This window comes from Salvelinus alpinus, chromosome 23, assembly GCF_045679555.1.
Source record: "Salvelinus alpinus chromosome 23, SLU_Salpinus.1, whole genome shotgun sequence".
Taxonomy (NCBI): Eukaryota; Metazoa; Chordata; class Actinopteri; order Salmoniformes; family Salmonidae; genus Salvelinus; species Salvelinus alpinus.
In genome coordinates, this window is record NC_092108.1 from 19708224 (window position 1) to 19726148 (window position 17925).

The window sequence follows — 17925 nt, forward strand, 5'->3', positions numbered from 1 at the left end:
GGCCACGGAAGGAGAGTTGTATGGCATTGAAGCTCGCCTGGAGGGTTAACACAGTGTCAAAAGAAGGGCCAGAAGTATACAGAATAGTGTCGTCTGCGTAGAGATGGATCAGAGAATCACCAGCAGCAAGAGCGACATCATTGATGTATACAGAGAAGAGAGTCGGTCCAAGAATTGAACCCTGTGGCACCCCCATAGAGACTGCCAGAGGCCCGGACAACAGACCCTCCGATTTGACACACTGAACTCGATCAGAGAAGTAGTTGGTGAACCAGGCGAGGCAATCATTAGAGAAACCAAGGCTGTCGAGTCTGCCGATGAGGATGTGGTGATTGACAGAGGTAAAAGCCTTGGCCAGGTCAATGAATACGGCTGCACAGTATTGTTTCCTATCGATGGCGGTTAAGATATCATTTATGACCTTGAGCGTGGCTGAGGTGCACCCATGACCAGCTCTGAAACCGGATTGCATAGCGGAGAAGGTATGGTGGGATTCGAAATGGTCGGTAATCTGTTTGTTGACTTGGCTTTCGAAGACCTTAGAAAGGCAGGGTAGGATAGATATAGGTCTGTAGCTGTTAGGGTCAAGAGTGTCCCCCCCTTTGAAGAGGGGGATAACCGCAGCTGCTTTCCAATCTTTGGGAATCTCAGACGACATGAAAGAGAGGTTGAAAAGGCTAGTAATAGGGGTGGCAACAATTTCAGCAGATAGTTTTAGAAAGAAAGGGTCCAGATTATCTAGCCCGGCTGATTTGTAAGGGTCCAGATTTTGCAGCTCTTTCAGAACATCAGCTGACTGTATTTGGGAGAAAGAGAAATGGGGAAGGCTTGGGCGAGTAGCAGAGGGGAGGGCAGTGCTGTTGACCGGGGTAGGGGTAGCCAGGTGGTAAGCATGGCCAGCCGTAGAAAAATGCTTATTGAAATTCTCAATTATAGTGGATTTGTCGGTGGTGACAGTGTTTCCTATCTTCAGTGCAGTTGGAAGCTGGGAGGAGGTGTTCTTATTCTCCATGGACTTTACAGTGTCCCAGAACTTTTTTGAATTTGTGTTGCAGGATGCAAATTTCTGCTTGAAAAAGCTAGCCTTGGCTTTTCTAACTGCCTGTGTATATTGGTTTCTAGCTTCCCTGACAAGTTGCATATCACGGGGGCTGTTCGATGCTAATGCAGAACGCCATAGGATGTTTTTCTGTTGGTTAAGGGCAGTCAGGTCAGGAGAGAACCAAGGGCTATATCTGTTCCTGGTTCTAAATTTCTTGAATGGGGCATGCTTATTCAAGATGGTGAGGAAGGCATTTAAAAAAAATATCCAGGCATCCTCTACTGACGGGATGAGATCAATATCCTTCCAGGATACCTCGGCCAGGTCGATTAGAAAGGCCAGCTCGCTGAAGTGTTTCAGGGAGCGTTTGACAGTGATGAGTGGAGGTCGTTTGACCGCTGACCCATTACGGATGCAGGCAATGAGGCAGTGATCGCTGAGATCTTGGTTGAAAACAGCAGAGGTGTATTTGGAGGGCAAGTTGGTTAGGATGATATCTATGAGGGTACCCGTGTTTACGGATTTGGGGTTGTACCTGGTAGGTTCATTGATAAATTGATAATTTGTGTGACAGAGAGAATCGTGTTTGTGTCATTTAGAGGGAAAATGCGTCCATTTTAGCATTTGAGTCACTTTTCAAAAGTTGCTAAAAGTTCCAAATACATTTTTAAAAGTAGCTAAATTTGTTGCTAGGTGCTGTTAAAAAAAAGTTGCCAGGGTAGTCTGAAAAGTTGCAAAATCAAGCAACAAAATTGCTAAATTGGCATCACTGGTTTTAGTACTAGTTCTATGTAGGATGTTACATGGGGGGTCTGAAGTTGGCTACGTCATCAGCCTTGAGGTTCCACAAAAAGAAAGGAGTGGAGGAGGGGCAATGAATCGGGGGCGGGCCGCAGGGTGCTACTGTTGAGGGGGGAATGAGGAACGTGAGAAAATACATGAATGAATATTTTCAGACATCTAAGGAGTTTTTCAGTGTGGATAGGTATAGAGAACAATGTTTGGACATCATTGACCATTGAAGTACAGGGGAAGGCAAAATAAATAGGCGCTAGAGTCTCATGTTTCCGAAACAATAAGTCTGTTATCGCTCGAGACCGCAGTTGCAGGGAAGTTTAGAGAGGACCCCTGATCGGGCCTATTGTTATTTTCACCCTGGACACGTATCTACGGTATCTAACCAGATATCGGACGGTTCGTAGGGCTGAGTCCCCAACCATTTGGGAGGAAGTAGCCTACCCTCATCACGACGGCATGGAAACTAGACTCGGAGAGGATACATGGGTTCCAGCTTCGTGAGAATTTTCGCCGAAGGTTGGTGTTTATTTTTCAATGTGCATGATCCATTCATCCAGGGTTTTCTCTTTCGAAAAGAGGGTGAAAAGATTTGCCGACTGGAAATGTCAGTCTCGCCCCATTGTTTGCCCTCATACAATTGGCATTTATAACTTGTTTTTCGTAGTTGAATCTTCGATTAACATATTTTGTTTGCTAGTTTATTGCTCATGTAGTAACAGGTTATTGTTTCATTCAGTCCTTTGTGGTTGTGATGTTTAATTATTAATAGACCTTCATGTTGGTCCCTGTTCCAAACAGGCTGAGCACGAAATGGGGCTGATGCATACCACTATGTTACGAATATAACTTGCTACAGTGTATCTGATTCAGCTGGTGGTTAAAGTACATGTTTGTAACGTTGTTACAACATTGTAGCAAGGATTGTCCCCATTGTAACAAGATTGTAACATTGTAAAAAGGACTGTAGCTATGCATGTAATAAATGTATCCTACAGTCTAGAGATTAAAGTGAAACAGTATGTATGTAGACTACTGCAGCAGCTCAAATGCTGGTGGTTGTTTTACATTCCGATCAAAGTAAACTACAAAAACTGGGCAGCAAGTAGCCTAGTGGTTAAGAGCGTTGTACCGGTTACCGAAAGGTCGCTGGTTCGAATCCCCGAACCCACTAGGTGAAAAATAATCTATATGTGTCCTTAAGTAAAGCACTTAACCCTATTTGCTCCTATAAGTCAGAGCTTCTGCTAAATTACTAAAATGAACACAATTACAATGTTTTCAGTTATGTTAAGTTAACTGTTGTGTTGCTCATAATGAAATCAAAATGGTCTTGTAAATTTATCAGAAGCTAATGAAAGTACAACAAATAACCAACTTTGCCACTGCAATCATCCAAAATATATAAACAAAATAACAGCTGGCTACAATATTATTATTTTGTTAATTTTATGTCTACCGTTATCATGTAGTAATTGGTCACTAGCTTTTGCTTGGGCTACTGTAGAGTTCCCAATGCCCAGGCTATTGTCCCAGCTGCCGTGGCTCTCAAAATAAACAGGCCACCAAGTGGGACGGCAGGGTAGCCTAGAGTGTTGAACTAGTAACCGAACGTTTCCAAGTTCAAATCCCCGAGCTGACAAGGTATAAATCTGTTGCAGTTAACCCACTGTTCCTAGGCTGTTGTTGAAAATAAGAATTTGTTCTTTACTGACTTGCCTAGTTAAATAAAGGTACAATAAAAATAAATAGGCCTATAGATGAGGCAAAGTCTATGGTGACAGAGGCAAGACTTGGTACAGTGGTAACCTCTAACCCATGCATGGGCTTGAATATGGCTTATGGGCACAGTTTGTGTTTGGTAAATTGTCTTGCCCCTCTTGTATCAATCGTAACAAGACTGCACTGTCCAGTCCATAATCTATTGATTTGGCCACACCCTATCTTCCACATTGTATTCTACACACACCAGCTCAACTTCATATCACATGGGCAGATTGGGCACAAAGGTTGAGAGTGCACAGTTGTCTGTTTTCCAGTGGGTTTTCTGGTGTTTTTGCAGCTAGCAGTAGGTGGGTGGGGTTTGAAATGATGTGTGTGTGTGTCTCTCTCATACACTCTCTCTATACCACAGGTGCTGGGCTTTGTACATTTATTTTCACAGTTGCCATTTTTCCCTTAATATTACTCTGACTTGAAGTAACATACCGCTTTGACACTGATCATTACTCTGACATGAAGTAACATACCGCTTTGACACTGTGATAATTGTTTCTGTTTGGACTTTGCCACTCCCTCAAGCAGTTGGTGGAAGTTTGGATTTGATTGAATAAAACTGGTTTTGAAGGGTCTCTCTGTGTGGGCATGTAGTTAGGGGTATTTCCCCTCCCCTGCTTATATTCACCAAGCACCATTAAAAGATGAAGCTTTGTGAGAAAGGAAGGAGATGGTGGTGTCATTTGTCAGGCATGTGTGCTGTTATGGTAGTCTAGGTAATGGTGTAGAGTCATGTGAAGAGAGAGATGTACTCAGAGAAGGCAAGGCATCTGTGATACTCACTATGAGGCAACGAGACGTGCATAATAGTTTATACACTGTCAGGAAAGCCCTGCCGTTGGCTTGTCTGACTGGATCATTATCTTTTTAAAATTAAGGTTAAATAAAAAATTAATCTTTTAAGAGACTAAGGTTCAATCGGACTACCTATTAAAATAAATAAATAGGGGCCTCCCGAGTGGTGCAGCTGTCTAAGGCACTGCATCGCAGTTCTTGAGGCATCACTACAGACCCGGGTTAGATCCCGGGCTGTGTCACAACCGGCCTTGACCGGGAGTCCGATAGGGTGTCGCACAATTGGCCCAGCATCGTCCGGGTTAGGGGAGGGTTTGTCTGGGGGGGCTTTACTTGGCTCATCGCGCTCTAGCGACTCCTTGTGGCGGGCCGGGCGCCTGCGTGCAGCTGGCTTCCAGGTTTAGTGGGTGGGTGTTAAGACCACGGTTTGGCGAGTCATGTTTCAGAGGTCACATGACTCGACCTTCGCCTCTCCCGAGCCCCTTGGAGAGTTGCAGCGTTGATACAAGATTGTAATTGAAATTGGGAGGAAAATAATACCTTTTTTTTTGTATGTGTATATATCTATAATATATATACAGTGGAGCAAAAAAGTATTTAGTCAGCCACCAATTGTGCAAGTTCTCCCACTTAAAAAGATGAGAGAGACCTGTAATTTTCATCATAGGTACACTTCAACTATGACAGACAAAATGAGAAAAAAAAATCCAGAAAATCACATTGTAGGATTTTTTATGAATTTATTTGCAAATTATGGTGGAAAATAAGTATTTGGTCACCTACAAACAAGCAAGATTTCTGGCTCTCACAGACCTGTAACTTCTTCTTTAAGAGGCTCCTCTGTCCTCCACTCGTTACCTGTATTAATGGCACCTGTTTGAACTTGTTATCAGTATAAAAGACACCTGTCCACAACCTCAAACAGTCACACTCCAAACTCCACTATGGCCAAGACCAAAGAGCTGTCAAAGGACACCAGAAACAAAATTGTAGACCTGCACCAGGCTGGGAAGACTGAATCTGCAATAGGTAAGCAGCTTGGTTTGAAGAAATCAACTGTGGGAGCAATTATTAGGAAATGGAAGACATACAAGACCACTGATAATCTCCCTTGATCTGGGGCTCCACGCAAGATCTTACCCCGTGGGGTCAAAATGATCACAAGAACGGTGAGCAAAAATCCCAGAACCACACGGGGGACCTAGTGAATGACCTGCAGAGAGCTGGGACCAAAGTACCAAAGCCTACCATCAGTAACACACTACGCCGCCAGGGACTCAAATCCTGCAGTGCCAGACGTGTCCCCCTGCTTAAGCCAGTACATGTGCAGGCCCGTCTGAAGTTTGCTAGAGAGCATTTGGATGATCCAGAAGAAGATTGGGAGAATGTCATATGGTCAGATGAAACCAAAATATAACTTTTTCGTAAAAACTCAACTCGTCGTGTTTGGAGGACAAAGAATGCTGAGTTGCATCCAAAGAACACCATACCTACTGTGAAGCATGGGGGTGGAAACATCATGCTTTGGGGCTGTTTTTCTGCAAAGGGACCAGGACGACTGATCCGTGTAAAGGAAAGAATGAATGGGCCCATGTATCGTGAGATTTTGAGTGAAAACCTCCTTCCATCAGCAAGGGCATTGAAGATGAAACGTGGCTGGGTCTTTCAGCATGACAATGATCCCAAACACACCGCCCGGGCAACGAAGGAGTGGCTTCGTAAGAAGCATTTCAAGGTCCTGGAGTGGCCTAGCCAGTCTCCAGATCTCAACCCCATAGAAAATCTTTGGAGGGAGTTGAAAGTCCGTGTTGCCCAGCAACAGCCCCAAAACATTACTGCTCTAGAGGAGATCTGCATGGGAGCAATGGGCCAAAATACCAGCAACAGTGTGTGAAAACCTTGTGAAGACTTACAGAAAACGTTTGACCTCTGTCATTGCCAACAAAGGGTATATAACAAAGTATTGAGATAAACTTTTGTTATTGACCAAATACTTATTTTCCACCATAATTTGCAAATAAATTCATTAAAAATCCTACAATGTGATTTTCTGGATTTTTTTTCTCATTTTGTCTGTCATAGTTGAAGTGTACCTATGATGAAAATGACAGGCCTCTCTCATCTTTTTAAGTGGTAGAACTTGCACAATTGGTGGCTGACTAAATACTTTTTTGCCCCACTGTATATATATATGTATATATATATATATATATATGACTACAGGGCCAGATTAGGCTGCTAAAAGTGAATTGGGTTGATTTGGTACTGGGCTTGCTTGTGCATGGATTTTCTACAAGCACAGGCAGCCTTCTATGTTACATTTTGAATATTGTTGTAATTCTAGACATTCAGTTATGCCATTATTTAAATATTCCACATGTTATGTTATTAAGGCGCTAACATGGCTGCCACAGAATGTTGGAGTGTCATGTTAATGCATCATAATGCAGAAACCTCAATGGCCCAACTCTCTAATTACATGGCTCTGGTTAGCCTTTATGACATGATGATGTGGTTGAGTGAGGTTGGCGTTAGTCAAGTGAGGAGTCACCACCACCCGCACAGTTAAATAACTGGGTCACAAGACACACAGGGTTGAATAGGTAAAGGAAACTCTATCTAGACCTATACATCTCTCCAGCAGACCACACCTTGATGTGTTCATCATATCCCCAGTGTCAAGCAGACAGCCTGGTCTGTCCTTGGGGGATCAAGTCCAGATCATGGGAATACTAACACCAAGCTGGGATGAGCATGTCTTCTCCCTGCTTCTCACTATGTAGCGTAGCCTACCTTGTCTCGAATTTCAGGAGTATGCCTATACATTAAGCATACATTTTTCCCCACATCCTTTACACAGCACCTCCACAGAGACTGATTAATAGATCATATGTTTTTAGTGGTGTGTACAAAGACTGAGTTTATTGGCATAAACAGTGGGGCACTCTACTAAGACGAAGCTTATGTCAACTTGTGCAAGCAGACACACACGTACTTTTACATTTTTTATGGAAGGAGGGAACTTGAGAATATAATGGTATTTTGGTGGAGTTGTTTAATTTAATGCCTTGCAAGGCTATGACTGACTATCGCCCCACATGTGACAAATCCAGCTCCAATTAACATGGTTAGCCCATACAATTAACATAGTGCCCATATCAATTAAGCATGTGACAAGACAGTCACACAAACACTTGTATTTATGGGGCATTTTCCTCAGGGTACGAGAGGGTGGTGTAAGGTCAGGTTCCCGTGGCAACTGTCAACCTCAAATCCCCTCCAGCTGAACACCCTCTTTCATCACCATGGCAGCGGAGAGGCGCTGTTACCCAGGGGACCAAGGGAGACCAAGAGGGAATGTGAGATGGGGAAAGAGGGAGAGGTCAAATAAGTTTGTGAAAACACAGTAATCCAATGTGGCTGCCATTGTATCGGATCTGTAGGCTTTCCAGAACCTTATCTCACTGCAGTCTTATGGCCTGTAGAACTACGCTCACGTGAGGACCAACCTTCCCTGAGATCTGAAAGCTTATCCTTACACCTAGAGCTAACATATTTTAGCTCAATTGGCTAACGTCGTCTTGAGTTGCGCAGACAGTCAGGGTCAAATACCAAGAAACAGGTTGGTTTTAAACACCACAGTTTAGGGATAGGAGTTTGTTTTTGTCACTAATTCTACCCCTTCTCTCCTCTATTTCAGGACCTGTCCACTTCAACACCTGCCTCCTATACTCCCAACCATCATATCTTCTCACCCCCCCTGTCTAGTCTAGCTTTTCTTTTCCTTCCCTCCTTTCTCTAGTCCATCGTTTCCCTTATTCCCTCTATCTGGTGGGCTCTTCTACCTCTCCCTATCCTCCGGCCTCCAAAATAGATTCCTTCAGGAGTAAGGTTGACCTGCTGAAGCTGCCTCTGGCCCTGTCCACCAAGTCCATCTCTGAGCGCAAGAGCCAGCTGGGCGGAGCCAGGGAACAAGCCACGGGGGGAGGAGGGGCCCGCAAACCCTGCCCACCGACCCGTGACATGGACAACGAGTCACAGTACTCGGGCTACTCCTACAAGTCGTCCCACTCCCGCAGCTCCCGCAAGCACAGGTACCAGAAGCGTGGTCACAAATGCCCCAAAAACACACAAGCGTGCATGCACACTGTAAACACTGAGATCAAAGGCATGTGTGTAATACACATCGATCCATTAGTCAATGGGCACATTGATGAGCAACCACACGCACGGATCACACATGTACCCCCAGGCTTCGGTCACACAATGTCATGGGCTTAACACGCTGACATAACTGTGTGGTTGTCCTGTTTCTGTGCTCCAGGGATCGGAGGGACAGGCATCGCTCCAAGAGCAGAGACGGCAGCAGCCGTGGAGACAAGTCTGTGACCGTCCATGCCCCTGGGGAGCCACTGCTAGACGCAGAATCCACCCGCGGAGATGACCGGGTCAGAATCACAACCTCCTCTCCAACCCCTCTACATCTCAAAATCTTTATCTCATAATAGGGCCAGAGGTTTTCCTGACCATGTGACCTAACCAGGAAAAACTCAGATCAGGTTATGTGGTCAGAAAAACCTCAGGGCCTCAGTCATCTTCCATACCCATCCAAATCTCAACACCTCCATCCTCTCATATCTCTTTAAAGCTCCCTCCCAAACTCTCCTCTATGTTTACACTATCTCATGTCTCTGTTCCTCTCTGTAGGATGACAACTGGGGTGAGACCACCACTGTGGTCACAGGCACATCAGAACACAGCGTTTCCAACGAGGACCTGACGCGCGTCTCCAAGGAGCTGGAGGAATCGTCTCCCCTGGAATGCAAGCGCTTCCTGGGGCCTGTGCTGGGTGGCTGCCTGGGCCTGTTCGCCCTGTTCACCCCCCTGGCCTTCCTGGTCCTCCCCCAGCTGCTGTGGCGTGAGGCCCTGGAGCCCTGCGGCACGCCCTGCGAGGGTCTATACGTCTCTCTGGCCTTCAAGCTCCTGGTGCTCCTCATCTCCTCCTGGGCTCTGTTCCTGCGCCCGCCGCGCGCCACCCTGCCCCGCTTCTTCGTCTTCCGCTGCCTGTTCATGGTGCTGGTGTTCCTGTTCGTGGCGTCCTACTGGCTGTTCTATGGCGTGCGTGTGCTGGAGCCCCGGGAAAGGGACTATAGAGGCATCGTGGAGTATGCGGCGTCGCTGGTGGACGCGCTGCTCTTTATCCAGTACCTGGCCCTGGTGCTACTGGAGGTCAGACACCTGCAGCCTGCCTTCTGCCTCAAGGTGGTGCGCACGACAGATGGGGCTAGCCGCTTCTACAACGTGGGACACCTCAGGTCAGTCTGCTGTCTGTGTGTGACTGTAGTGTGTCATAGGATGAGGATGATCATTACTAACACAATGATAAAGATTATGATGACGATGGATCTCACGATGATGATGGTCCATCCTGTCATGTTTTTACACAGGGCAAGTATGTACATTATAGCTGTTACTGTATGCTCAATGTGATGCTGATGGTGTCTGTGTGTTCCAGTGTCCAGAGGGCAGCAGTGTGGGTGCTGGATCAGTACTACAGGGACTTCCCTGTCTACAACCCTGCGCTGCTCAACCTGCCCAAGTCTATCCTCTCCAAGAAGATGTCTGGATTCAAAGTCTACTCTCTGGATGGTAAATAGCATTGTAGACTACTTACTTTCTCTACCTCATCCCTCTATCCATCCATTCATACACCAACTAACCAACCCCTACCTCACTCCATTCATCCATCCACTGATTGATGTATATGTCTTGATCCACAGAGAACAGCACCAATAACACCAACAGTCAGTCCCGGGCCATGATTGCTGCTGCAGCCCGCAGGAGAGACAACTCTCACAGTGAGTATTACTACGAGGAGGCCGAGCTGGACCGCAGGTGCCGCAAGCGGAAGGCCAGGTAAGACGGACAACATCCTGTTTCCTATACATTTCTATAATATACTTTTAAGTGATTACAGAGGGACAAACCCTGTTAATGTCCCTGTTCTGTTTGTGTTTAGTGAATTTTGTTATGTACGTTGCTAGAGAATGACCAGTCCCTTTCATAGTGTATTTCAGCCACAGTACTGATGACACTATCCATTAAGCTCTCCTGTATCATGATTTTAAAAAATTTCAAAGAATAATCAAATATTTAATCTTTATTTAACTAGGCAGGTCCGTAAAGAACAAATTATTATTTACAATGACGGCCTAACCCGGCCAAACTCGGATGAAACTGGGCCAATTGTGCGCCGCTGTATGTGACTCCCAATCACGTGCGGATGTGATGCAGCCTGGATTCGAACCAGGGACTGCAGTGACAGCCCTTGCACTGAGATACAGTGCCTTAGACCGCTGCGCCACTCGGGAGCATGATGATGGTGGTGATCATAATGATGATTGTTGTGTTGTCCAGGCTGGTAGTGGCAGTGGAAGAGGCCTTCACCCACATCAAGCGTCTCCAGGATGATGACCCCGCAGCATCGTCTCCCAAACACCCCCGTGAGGTGATGGACCCCCGGGAGGCGGCTCAGGCCATCTTCGCCCCCATGGCCCGGGCCATGCAGAAGTACCTGAGGACCACACGCCAGCAGCCCTACCACAGCATGGAGAGCATCCTCACACACCTGCAGTTCTGTATCACTCACAACATGACCCCCAAGGTGAGAAACAACGTATCATGTTCACTTGTCTATAATGTATAACCCGAGAAACAACGTATCATGTTCACTTGTCTATAATGTATAACCCGCAAAGAGAAGGGATACATTGTGTCACTTCCTGGGTATAATGTTACAACAGCTTTTGGGATAAATAGCATGCATTTGATCAGATCTACAATTCAAACAGTCACTTGTGCTTAACTACTCATCTACTCTGTACCCATTCACAGGTCTTCCTCACTAAGGTTGATTTTGAAAGGCTGTATTTTTGTCTTTTCAGGCTTTCCTGGAGCGTTACCTCAGCCCGGGCCCTACATTGCAGTACCAGCGTGAGAACGGCAGGGGGCGCCATTGGACTCTAGTGAGTGAGGAGCCGGTGACCTCTGCCCTGCGTCAGGGTCTGGTCTTCTCCCTGCGCCGCCTTGACTTCTCCCTGGTTGTCACGGTGCAGCCCCTCCCCTTCCTGCGTATTGGTGAGGAGTTTATCGACCCCAAGAGCCACAAGTTTGTGATGAGGCTACAGTCGGAGACCTCTGTGTAGAGTGGGTCAGTGGAGGCCCCTCATCCTACTGGGATACGCAGGGTGCTAGATCATGTAATCTCCTATTGAACCATTGTCATGGATGTTAACAGATTGTGATGAAGCTACAATCTTCCATAGAAAGAAGATGGATGCCTTGACCATGACTTCATGATACACTGTAAAATTCCCTTGTTTTTCCAAAGGGAGCATTGGCCTAGATTTATTCTGATGAATAACAGCATTTTTTGCTACTTTGACTGCAACCACTGGAATACATCGCTGTGTAGTAGACTCATCACATAAAGATCACTATCTGACTGCTAGAGGGTCATGGCTAGAATGGATCCAGCTTTTGTCAAATTAACATCAAAAGTTGCATTTTAACCCTTTTCTTAACCTTATATATCTTAACCTGGTACGTTAATTCTCCTAACCTGCTACGAAAGTCAACCTAACGTTAATTTGACAAAAGCTGGATCCCTTCTAGCCATGACCCCGTTAGAGGTGTTGTGTCATGTCTTATGAAAGGACCAATCAGAGTACAACTCTCAAAGGTGGCATTCAGCCTGACGGTTAAAAGCGTTGGGCCAGTAACCAAGAGGTTGCTGGTTCGAATCCCGAGTCGACCAGCTGGGAAATCTGCCAGTGTGCCCTTGAGCAAAGCACTTTACCATAACTGCTCCTGTAAGTCACTCTAGATAAGAGTGTCTGCTAAATGACTAAAATGTAAGTCAGCTGACTGCAAAGTTGGTATACTGCTTCTACTCATTGCCAGTGTGTTGTGCTTGAAGTGATGATTAGGCCTGTTTTATATAGGGTGTGACTTTTTTATTACTGAATGTATACGTATTGAATTAAGGTTTTTCTTGTTGCCTGTAGGCCAACTGTCTCCATCTGTTTGGGAAGGAACTACATTCCTGAGCTTGTTGTACCTGAGACTGTATGTTGTAAGGAGTCATATATTCTGTGTATATGTGGCTCTCATTTAATTTTACGCTTGCCTTTTTACACACGTTATCATGATTTTGGTAACATTGAATGAGGAAGTCTGAGAATACATCCCTGCCTTGGGACAGCTTTCTCAGACAGACTGTCCTGAATAACCTGTAGTTCAATTAAGCTTTTTTGAATGGACTCCTCTTGTCTTTACCCTGTGTCCACTGTCCTCCATCCATCTCCCTCTGACCAGGAACATGTGATTGTATCCTCACTGCAAGTCCTCTGCAGTTGTAGCAAATCACCAGATTGTGCCACATATTGAAACAAGCACAGTATGATTGCTGCATCCAACAGCCTTACCCATGTGTGATCTACGAAACGCTGTCCGGTCATCTCTGGCAAAGAACCACTTCTCTGATCACTAAACTTCTCGGTTCTAACCAAGACATACTGTAACTGGCAGCCTGGTGTTGAGACTTGAACTGCTCCAAACTGTTGTCTACCTTTTGGACAACTGAGCCACTATGACTGCCAGTCATTTTAATTCAAGGAGAAATGCCCTTCATTTCTGTGAGAACAACCAATGAAGCAAAGTTCAGAACTAGTTGACATAACTGATGAGAACATCTGGATGACAGAATGCAAATGATTGTTCCAGTTTTTTAGGGATTCTAGAATTTAGGGTTTAGGTACATTTTATATGATGAGCTTGTTTGTTTCTTTTTTTTAAGATGCCTAAGTTATAATGCAATTCAATAAAAATGAAACATTTACTTTTGGAAAAGAGGACAGCTTGTACACGTGTACATTTGACTTGTATTTTTTATTTTATTAATAATAGTAGCTTGTATAGTGTGCTAGATGTTTTTGACATTATTAAACCATTTTCCTGTGCACCTGTTCTCTCTCACTCCTTTTTCTCACACACACCGAGTTGTGATTGTGTGAAGCACTGTCTGTCATTTTCCTAGCCTCATATTACCAGACTGACTACCGCTGAAATCTGTGTAGTGAAACAGAACGTAATCTTGGGAGAGTTCCAGATGGTTGTAAGAGGTTATCATTATCCTGCCCTGTTAGCAAAAAGAGTATGGTAAGCCTACTGATTAGAAGATGATTAAAGACTTAATGGAATATGTGAGATCTTTAAACAAGAAGCAATCTACAGTATATCTAATCCCTGATCTCAGAGCTCCTTTATAATTCAGAGAAGGATAAAAAATAATTCAGATTGAGTTTAAACTTCCCTTTCTTACCTAAAACTTTTTTTTCCCTGATCAGTTCCATTGTCTTTTTTTTTGTGTGCATAGTACCCCATTATTCAATTCAATATAGCTTTTAAGCCTTGTTCATATTGGCAGTTTGAAGTGACTCATCCTATTTTTTGGCATATCTGATTCGAATTTGTTCTTTTTCCTGCGGTCTGAACAGTCAAAAAGTACATGTAATAGGAAATTTCAAGACACAAATCTGATACAGTTTCAACTGTTCTGCCTGCGGCTATGGTACCTTGACCTGTTCACCGGATGTGCTACCTTGTCCCGGACCTGCTGTTTTCGACTCTCTCTACCGCACCTGCTGTTTTGAACTCTGAATGCTTGGCTATGAAAAGCCAACTGACATTTACTCCTGAGGTGCTGACCAACCACTGTAATTATTATTATTTGACCCTGCTGGTCATCTATGAACATTTGAACATCTTGGCCATGTACTGTTATAATCTCCAACCGGCACAGCCAGAAGAGGACTGGCCACCCCTCAGAGCCTGGTTCCTCTATAGGTTTCTTCCTAGGTTCCTGCCTTTCTGGGGAGTTTTTCCTAGCCGCCATGCTTCTACATCTGCATTGCTTGCTGTTTGGGGTTTTAGGCTGGGTTTCTGTATTGCACTTTGTGACATCGGCTGAGGGCTTTATAAATCAATTTGATTGATACCTGGCCATGCGACTTGTGTCTGAATGGTCAAATCTGATTTATTTGCCCTCAAGTGATTTTTAGAATGTTATTTGGCATATCCTGTTGCTTGCTAGCTACTTTGTTGACAAGAACATGTGGTAGGTAACTAGATAATTGTTTACAAAGTAGTGAATGTGCTAGAAAGCAAAAAAGCTACCTAGCTAGTTGACTGCTGTGGCTAGGCAAACTCATTTAGAAAGTTGGATCTTATCCTTTGAGGCTTTAAAAGGGTTCTTACACTATGATTTTGAACATTCAAATCAACTGGGAAATGTCCATGGCAGCCATTGTTGTCACCTCAGCTTGCTACAGAACTTCTGTGTGATAGGAAGCAGGAGCACCACCGCCAATCAGCCTACACCACTGTGCACACGCCTGTCATTACTATGACAAATAGCGTAGCCATGTCAGCTAATGACTGCTGTCTGAACATGCACAAATCCGATTTGGTTACTTGTAACTTGCTGTTTGGACAGTCAATATTCCTAAACGAATTTGAAAAACAAAACTGATTTGAGCATTAAGGCCTGAAGTGTGAACAATGCTTTAGTGACAACATGCAACAACATGTCAACACCCTGAAAAGTAACTTCTTATTTAGCCATGTGTATGTATATCATACTAAGTTGAAGTTTACGTTTCTGACCACCATATTATTTAATATTTACATCACATGTTTAAAAAAAGTTAATCACACTAACAAGTAGCCTTACACAGTATCCATACTTTTGAATTACAATATGGCACATAATGAGGTATCCAGGTACAGTGTAATAATGTATGCATCATAAATGTGTACATGTTTGTGTTTCCATCTTCTCTTCTCACTGAAGTTGACAAGTACTGTATATCTGTGGGTGGGAAGGGGACAAGCATGTGGTTTTAGCATATTAAAACGGACACCAGTATGAGCCCATAACTTCCTGCTAGAGCTCTCTGCACTTTCTGTTCAGAGGTGTCAGAAACCCACAGACAGCCATTGAAATAACACCAAGTACTCCAACTCTCCATCTACTCTCTTTAACCGTTTCTTTCATTTTGTGCCTGCTACGAAGATGTTTCGGGGATCTCTGATCTTGGTCGCTCTACTCTTGAACTTCAGCCTTGCAGGTGAGAATCCTGTTTCATTTTACATTATGATGTTCAGCACTTTTTTAATTCCATCATGGACAGGGATATTTATACTATATATATACATACATATACACACACACATAGAGGGACATGTATACTCAGTGTACTGTGATAATTACTCCTGATCCTCAACTTAATGGCCTAGTAATACAGCACTCTATGCAATAGATGATTTATCTTTATATTTAACTACAATGTTCTTAACACTAATGTGTATTACATGTATAATTCATTATTTGCAGTATTACAACATGAACAGATACAAATAGTAGGCTTGTGGTTGATACATTTTTTTTTACATGATGGAATAGAGATGATGATGATGATGATGCAATGTGATCCCATAATGTGTGCAGAGGCTCAAGTGCCAAACGGGAAACTGTGTTATATCCTGGATGGGATTCTCGTGATCTACGGCGTCATTCTCACCATCTTGTACTGCAGACTGAGGGTAAGGAATTATAAACGCTCTATAACACATTATAAATCATCCCACCATCCACAAAACATATGATACATCAGGGTATGCAGTGCACACATATCTCCATGACCATATTAACAATATTCATACTGTAAAATGCTATTTATGTTTCAATAATAATAGCACATTCAAAACATCAATAAGAATATAAATGCCTCACCAATTGAAGACCAGCTCCCACATAAATAGAATATGTTTCACATTCACACAGCTGTTTAATTAAAACGATATTTATCATGTTCCTCAGATGCATTCCATCTACATAAACAATGGCGGATCTCCACAGGGCACTGGCGGGTATCCACAGGTACAATAAAAATGTGTGTGCGTATGTAAGACGGAGAGAAAGAAAGAGCGAGAGAGAAAGTGAATGTGTATTGGGCATGTATAATTTACACAATACTCTCAATAACCAATATTCAACTCCAGCTTTCTTTACAAACCAAAAAATATATGTATACATCTGAATGTTGATCAAATTCAGCTGGCGAAATGTTTCATCCTGGTTGTTCAACAAACTAGCTATGTAAGAGGAATATGTCAAGTCATATGCCGTCTTACCATGTCACCTCGAAGTCCACAGTTCTGCTTTTCGTCCCCCTCCTTCAGCAATTGTGATAATTTCCTGTTAACAAGAACTGACCACCAACCCTGCCACTTATAAACACAGTTTCCATTACAGTCAGACTAAAATGCAACACTATATCCTGTTACACAGAAATACCCCGGTAGACAGATTACGTAGAAAGAAAATCAAATTACAGTGGAAGCTAAGAGTAGTGAAAGCTTTAAACGGTCGCATCATCGCCCTCTGTGTCTAGTCTTCTACACCAATTCCTGTCTTTGCCGATAAAAATAAGTAGAGAAGGAGAACACGAGAAAGACGGAAGGAGAAATGAGGAATGATGTTCTTCTGTTAAATGTTTTTCTGATAAAATAAATTGTGTGTGTGTGTGTGTGTGTGTGCGCGCATGTGCATGTGTGCCTTCAGCAGATAACAACGCAGATAACAGCTCTCGTAATTTCCATTTTACAGAAAGGAGAGGGACTTTACGCAGTAAGATCATTTTTCTTATTCTTATTATGACTTACAGTATATCATAAATGACAAAGAATAATGCAGTTTTAAGGATTTCAAGTTGTTTTCAAGTCCCTCATTGTTCTTCCTCTCACAGGGTTTGACCCATAAAGGTCAGGACACCTATGAGACCATCAAGTTGCAGAAGAAAGCGATGCTGGTGTGATAGAGGAAAAAGACAGTAGTGTGAGTGGTGGTAAACAACAAACCACAACCCCGTCTTACATGGCATTTAAATGAGTTTAGATCTATATGACTGCTTGCTTTCCTTTCCTTAGGTTAGGTTGGCCCAGTAGTGTTGGTGGCTGTTGACTGGGGGCCTGAGATGGGCAGTGTTTAAGATGCATTTTGGTTATTCTGTAAAGCAGCCCTTTCACTTTCTATAATTGACTATCAATTAACTTGTCATTTAAAGATTAAATGATTCAGAAACTACCTTAAATCAGGGTCCGTTTTCTTTTTTGATTACAGCTTCATTGACATTAATGTATTCTGTCCATGTTTAAACTGATATTACAAAACCATATGAGTGTTACTACTATGTTACAGTGTTACTACTACATACTACTGTGTCACAGTGGGAATAACCCAACAAAGGCTCAACAACTGACTGCACAGAGTCCGACTGGCTGACCGACTGACTGACCGACTGCATGTGAGATTATTTTATCTGTCAAAGCCAGGTATCCTTGCTTGAGATCAAGAAAGACCACTAGATGGCATTCACAGATCCAAAGTTCCAAAT

At 43.7% G+C, this 17925-nt stretch overlaps 2 protein-coding genes across 4 annotated transcripts; both read left to right on the forward strand.

Moving 5' to 3' along the window:
* Positions 1 to 1923: 1923 nt before the first annotated feature.
* LOC139550468 (vang-like protein 2) lies at positions 1924 to 13428 on the forward strand. Its single transcript, XM_071361387.1, has 8 exons — positions 1924 to 2356; positions 8109 to 8502; positions 8733 to 8856; positions 9116 to 9723; positions 9924 to 10057; positions 10189 to 10324; positions 10826 to 11072; positions 11353 to 13428. The coding sequence occupies exons 2-8, from the start codon at positions 8432 to 8434 to the stop codon at positions 11611 to 11613; spliced, it is 1581 nt and encodes a 526-aa protein (XP_071217488.1). The 5' UTR covers positions 1924 to 2356; positions 8109 to 8431; the 3' UTR covers positions 11614 to 13428.
* Positions 13429 to 15374: 1946 nt separating this feature from the next.
* On the forward strand, positions 15375 to 17622 carry LOC139550469 (high affinity immunoglobulin epsilon receptor subunit gamma-like). 3 transcript variants are annotated; one of them, XM_071361390.1, is made up of 5 exons: positions 15375 to 15597; positions 15978 to 16072; positions 16350 to 16409; positions 17139 to 17159; positions 17278 to 17622. In XM_071361390.1, exons 1-5 carry the CDS (start codon positions 15543 to 15545, stop codon positions 17344 to 17346), a joined length of 300 nt encoding a protein of 99 aa, XP_071217491.1. In that variant the 5' UTR covers positions 15375 to 15542; the 3' UTR covers positions 17347 to 17622. The 3 variants fall into 3 exon arrangements, with proteins under 3 accessions (XP_071217491.1, XP_071217490.1, XP_071217489.1); XM_071361389.1 differs by having other exon boundaries at positions 15421 to 15597; positions 17097 to 17159; XM_071361388.1 differs by having other exon boundaries at positions 15422 to 15597; positions 17094 to 17159.
* The last annotated feature ends 303 nt before the right edge of the window (positions 17623 to 17925 follow it).